General features: G+C 45.8%; 1 protein-coding gene across 1 annotated transcript in view; it reads left to right on the top strand.

Moving 5' to 3' along the window:
* The first annotated feature begins 4,520 nt into the window (after positions 1–4,520).
* Positions 4,521–6,000, top strand: part of LOC133134557 (interferon-induced very large GTPase 1-like) — a 36,622-nt gene continuing 35,142 nt past the window's right edge. The window contains exon 1 of the mRNA XM_061250758.1: positions 4,521–4,788. Within this exon, the coding sequence (XP_061106742.1) occupies positions 4,521–4,788 (268 nt within the window). The remainder of the gene's footprint in view (positions 4,789–6,000) is intronic.

The raw sequence follows: 6,000 nt of genomic DNA, 5'->3' as shown, positions 1-6,000 counted from the left end.
TAATGGTTAAGCATGCAGCCACAGCCTAGTTCAATGGAATTGAAGAAGTGTGGATTCTGTACAGTGCAAATAAGACTAGTCATTTTATAAGGGGACAGTTGTGTGTGACATCTGCTCCACCGATGTTGCCAGTGAGAAAAACTTCAGGTCGCCTGAAACAGAGTGGAAACCTCATCCATACAAGGAGTTTCAGAGCATTTTCCCTGACTGGCGCATCCAGCCTGACACCAGCATCCAGGCCTCAGACTACTGGAAGTACGTCTTCACCAGGTTTAGCAAGCAGTTTGCCCAGGAATATAAAGCTGAGCCTGCTGATATTCCCCCCCAATGGAGAGACATTACCCAGGACCAAGCCATGGAAAGCCTGAAGGAATCCTTCCAGATGAAAACAGGAGATTAAAATAAATGGATCATACAGCTCCTGTTTCAGTCGGGCTGATGATGATCTTCTGAGTGGAATTAATATTAAATATTCTCCTCATAGGTGCAACTCATAATGGTTAAGCATACAGCCACAGTCTAGTTCAATGGAATGTAAGAACCGTGGGTTTTATACAGTGAAATTAAGTCATTTTAAAAGGGGACAATTGAATGAAACCATCCCTGAAGTTTGGAAAGATCAAGAATTCCCAATCACTGATACTGACCCCCCTGCGTTTCTTTACTCAGTCTTCTCTGGGTCAGGTTCGATGGGAGATAATACCTTCAGCCAGTTATTATACTTAAAGAGAATTTACAAATAATTTTATTATTTACTTTTTTCTATCCTTTCTATCTTTTCTATTCATAGATCACATGACCTTACCCACATTATTATCTCTACATCACTGCTTGGCTGTTTGAAGTTATAAATGATTTGGTGCCTTTTAATTGAAATATGTTTTTCTTTGTGAATCTGATGTATTTCACCAGACACATTTGAACATTTATTAATTGGCATTATCACAATAAAAATAAATGTCTCATTTCATTTGAACTTCATGAACAGTCCTGTATTTTGTTCACTGCCTTTAACTGAGCTGCCACTGGATGGCGACAAACTATACAAATCTCTTGCAAAAGCAAACACTGCATTCAGAACATTGTCTATGTCTTCTCAAAATGAAATTTTGTCTTCAAGTGACACACACAACTCATCAAATTAATGATTTTAAGAACCAATTGAACACTGATACGATCTAATCCAGGCCTTTTGCATTTTCAGTGTTACACTACATACTGTATGTACAGTAGCCTGTAGTAAACTGTTATATTTTCATACTCAAATATAAAACACAGAAATACAAGAATAGAATGTTTTTCATGTTTTTAAATCCTGTATACATCTCAGCAAACACAGTTGGGTTTGTAAAGTGTTCTTCATACAGAACAAACAATAGAAAAAAATAAATATACTGCATATACTGTAAAGAAAATTAGGCTGTATGGTGCCTTTCATTTCTGTCTGACCTCAAGACCTCATCGACATCACAGGCAATGTTCTCCCCGGCCAAGCAGCAGGGAAAGTATGGCCTGGCCTGACGAATCCAGCCCTGATATGCTTCAGCAGCTGTACGAATCCAGCTGTATCAGCACATGCTTCCTCTATTGCTTGTAGGAGGGGTATGAGCTCATAGGGCCTGCGTTCATATACCTTCCAATGCCAAGCTGGAAAACAACTCCTCAATAGGGCTGTAAATGGAGAAGATGGTGGTAGATAAAGAACAGAAAAACGTGGGTGCTTGATGGACCCGTTGCGGACCAGAACAGCCTGGTGGAAACTTACATGGCCCAGATGACAACGTCCCTGGGCTGCTCTGGGCCATCCATCTGCTCAGCTGGAGTGAGGATGTTGTGTAGTGTGTTCAGGACAGTGATGAGATGGGCACTATTGTAGGGGCCAGGGGTTGAAGGGTGATGGAGGAGCCCTTGGTGTGCACACATGGTGATGGAGGAGCCCTTGGTGAGCGCACATGGTGATGGAGGAGCCCTTGGTGTGCGCACATGGTGATGGAGGATGCCTTGGTGAGCGCACATGGTGATGGAGGAGCCCTTGGTGTGCACACATGGTGATGGAGGAGCCCTTGGTGAGCGCACATGGTGATGGAGGAGCCCTTGGTGTGCGCACATGGTGATGGAGGAGCCCTTGGTGAGCGCACATGGTGATGGAGGAGCCCTTGGTGTGCGCACATGGTGATGAAGGAGCCCTTGGTGAGCGCACATGGTGATGGAGGAGCCCTTGGTGTGCGCACATGGTGATGGAGGAGCCCTTGGTGTGCGCACATGGTGATGGAGGAGCCCTTGGTGAGCGCACATGGTGATGGAGGAGCCCTTGGTGTGCGCACATGGTGATGGAGGAGCCCTTGGTGAGCGCACATGGTGATGGAGGAGCCCTTGGTGTGCGCACATGGTGATGGAGGAGCCCTTGGTGTGCGCACATGGTGATGGAGGAGCCCTTGGTGAGCGCACATGGTGATGGAGGAGCCCTTGGTGTGCGCACATGGTGATGGAGGAGCCCTTGGTGTGCGCACATGGTGATGGAGGAGCCCTTGGTGAGCGCACATGGTGATGGAGGAGCCCTTGGTGTGCGCACATGGTGATGGAGGAGCCCTTGGTGAGCGCACATGGTGATGGAGGAGCCCTTGGTGTGCGCACATGGTGATGGTTCCCCCTCGCTGGCCAGGAACCTCAACACTGGCACGCTGGCCGATGAAGTTCCTTTATCAATGAAGATTGTGCCAAATGTAGAGAAATGTGTGTAGGGTGGTTTAGAACTGCAAAATGAGTGAAAAGAAGGAAGCACCATGCATCCACACCATCCGCCAAACCCGCTCGGAAAACCTCCACCGGACATGAATCTTCCAGGCTCATGTCTGCATTGAACCAAATATCCTGCAAGGCCGTCGCTGAAATAAAGATGAGAGCGTTTCTCTTTCCATGACATACAAAATGGCAGGAATGTATTTGATGAAGTTGTGGGGGAAACAGATGTGTGTGATGGTGTGTGTAGCGTGTCTGCATGTGTGTGCATGTGTATGCATGTGTGTGTGTGAGTGTGTGTGTGTTTGTGTGTGTGCATGTGTGTGCATATGTGTGTGTGTGAGAGTGTGAGTGTGGTTAGGCAGGTATAGCAAGCTCTGACACAGCCAGTGGGGGGGGGGTATATTACACATGGATGGAGGGGGTGGGAGTCAGTCCACTCGCATCGCGGACAGGCGGGGGGGGGGGGCTCTCTCTACTCCATACTGGAGCGTTGAACCAGACCCAGCACACCCACCCACCCATCGTCATAGTGACACTGCTCCCAGCCACCATCTCCTCCTCGCCGAAGTGCCAGAAGAAGAAGCCCAGGAGGAGACTCCCTGGGGACCCTGCAGAATCAGAATCAGAATCAGAATCAGAATCTCTTTATTCGCCATGTAGTTTTACGTACATGGAATTTGCTGTGGTTTGTGGGTGCATACAAACAACATAAAGAATGAAACCAAAAAAATAGGAACATAGATATATAATAAGGTGGAATGTGATCTGGGTAAAAATAAGTAAATATATACAATACAACATAATGCTGAAGCGGGGTATATGAAGTATTGTTAAAGTGCAAAAAATAAAATATATAAAATATAAATAAAATTTTAAAAATATAAAGTTTATGAAGTTTTATGGGGGAGGGATAAAAGTCTGTGACAATGGGGACCCTTGGGCCTTGTTGATGAGGCCAGCTGCCGAATTAAGTAGTGCTGAGCTCCAGGCTCTCCTGGGTGGATTAGGGGTGGGCTCGCTGATCCTGGATCAGTGGCAGCAGTGCGGTCTCTGCACCTCCTTGGTGGATTAGGGGTGGTTTTGCTGATCCTGGATCAGTGGAAGCAATACATTTCACAAGCCATAGAAGAAGCTGCCTTGGTTTGGAAGAAGACCAATTTAACCTTCCTGTCTTGTTCGGGTCAAATCTGACCGATTTACAACTTAAAACACTCATAACTATTGTGTTTTACATCTGATTGCCTCAAGGCCTTATGGTATCCTCCACACTATGCACTTGAACATATAAAAGTGATGATCACCACTTTCATTGAATTTTGAGTGTTTTAGTCAACCTTGTTACACCTGTGGTGTTCCCGGTCAAAAGTGACCGCCATAGGAAATGAATGGGTATCCAGACTATATTCATCCATCAGATCAGAAAACATCCCCATACATACCACCCCATACACACCACCCCAACACAGACACACACACACACACATACACACACACACACATACATTTCAGACTGAACAATCTCTGTTATGTGAACCCATCTCTTTCCTGCGCTTATGTGCCGATCCTCCCACGTGAAACAACTTCCTGATGAAACAATGTATCGTATCTTCACACAGACTAGACAGGTGTCTGTTATGTGAACCCATCTCTTTCCCGTGCTTTTGTGCCTACCCCCCACGTGAACCACACCTTCCAGACTAATCAATGTATCATATCTTCACACAGACCCCATATATATAGCTTGATGTTTGCCTTGCACTCCTTTTACTCTGAGCACAATGAGTAGGCGACTGACCAAGCGGTTATCTGTCAGAGAGGCTCTGGAGATAATTTTTGAACACGATGAAGAGGGCACTGAAGTTGAACCAGAGATAGAGGAGGATGTCTCGGAAGTGGAAGACAACACAGAATTGAATCCAGATTTTGAGGAGACTGACCAGTCAACAGATGAAGAGGGAGAGGCGCCTGAAGAACAGGCACCTGAGGAGACATTCCAGTCCAAGAGTGGAGACTTGCTCTGGTCTTCATCCCCCCAGGACAAAGGAAGTAGAGCGAGAGTGGAAAACATCATAAAGATGACACCAGGGCCAACACGGTATGCAACATCAAGTCCAGCTTCCAACTCTTTTTACTAGAGTCCATTGAGGGAATTATACTGGAGATGACAAACCTGGAGGGGAAGCATGTGTTTGGCGACACCTGGAGAGAAATTGACCTGGTAGACCTCCAAGCCTACATGGGTCTGTTGATTTTAGCAGGAGTATATCGCTCAAACAATGAGGCTACAAAAAGTCTGTGGGATGCAGAGTCTGGCAGGTCTATGTTCTGGGCAACTATGTCCTTACAACAGTTTCATGTCCTTTAGAATTAATCGATTCAATAACAGAGATACACAACCCGTCCGCTGACGAAATGACAAACTGGCTGCCATCAGGAACATTTGGGACAGGTGGGTGGAGCGCCTACCACTGATGTACAATCCAGGCCCTGAGGTGACAGTTGATGATCGCCTGGTTCCTTTCAGAGATCACTGTTCCTTCAAGATGTACATTCCAAGCAAACAGGGAAGTATGGAATAAAGATCTGGGCAGCATGTGACACCAGGGGATCATACTTGGGGAGACCCAGTACTGGAAGGGCCGAAAAAAGCCAGGGCATGCGTGTTGTGCTGGACATGACAACTGGTCTCCAAGGGCATAATATCACATGTGACAACTTCTTCACATCATATGCTCTTGGTCAGGAGCTGCTGAAAAGAGTGTCAAATGCCACTCATGTGCATGAATTCACATGCACACACACACACACTCTCTCTCACACACACACACACACACACACACACACATGACTTCATGTTGAGGAGTTTGGCCTTTGTTTTTCCATTTCTTTTTCACATCACATGTTCATTTTGGAATGTTCACCACTACTCTGAGACATTGTTCACAGCTAAAGAGAGTTACATAAAAAGTTGGTGGTGATAAATGGTTTTTGTGTTCATTTAAGAGCAGTTAAAACAGACCGGTCAAATTTGACCGGGAACACTAAAGTAAGGGGCGGGGGCTGAACACAAGAGGAGGGTTAATTTAATTTAATTTTTCACTGAATGGTTTTGTTTGGGTGAAACGTCATGTGGGCAGAATGTTGCTGTCTCTCATGTACGGATATGGTAATTGGCAGGCATTTATATAGCGCCTTTATCCAAAGCGCTGTACAATTGATGCTTCTCCATTCACCCATTCATACACACACTCACACACT

The sequence above is a fragment of the Conger conger genome, chromosome 8 (genome assembly GCF_963514075.1).
Source record: "Conger conger chromosome 8, fConCon1.1, whole genome shotgun sequence".
NCBI classification, from domain to species: Eukaryota; Metazoa; Chordata; class Actinopteri; order Anguilliformes; family Congridae; genus Conger; species Conger conger.
Note: the sequence above shows the minus strand (reverse complement) of the source record. Positions and strands in the feature narration are given on the sequence as shown.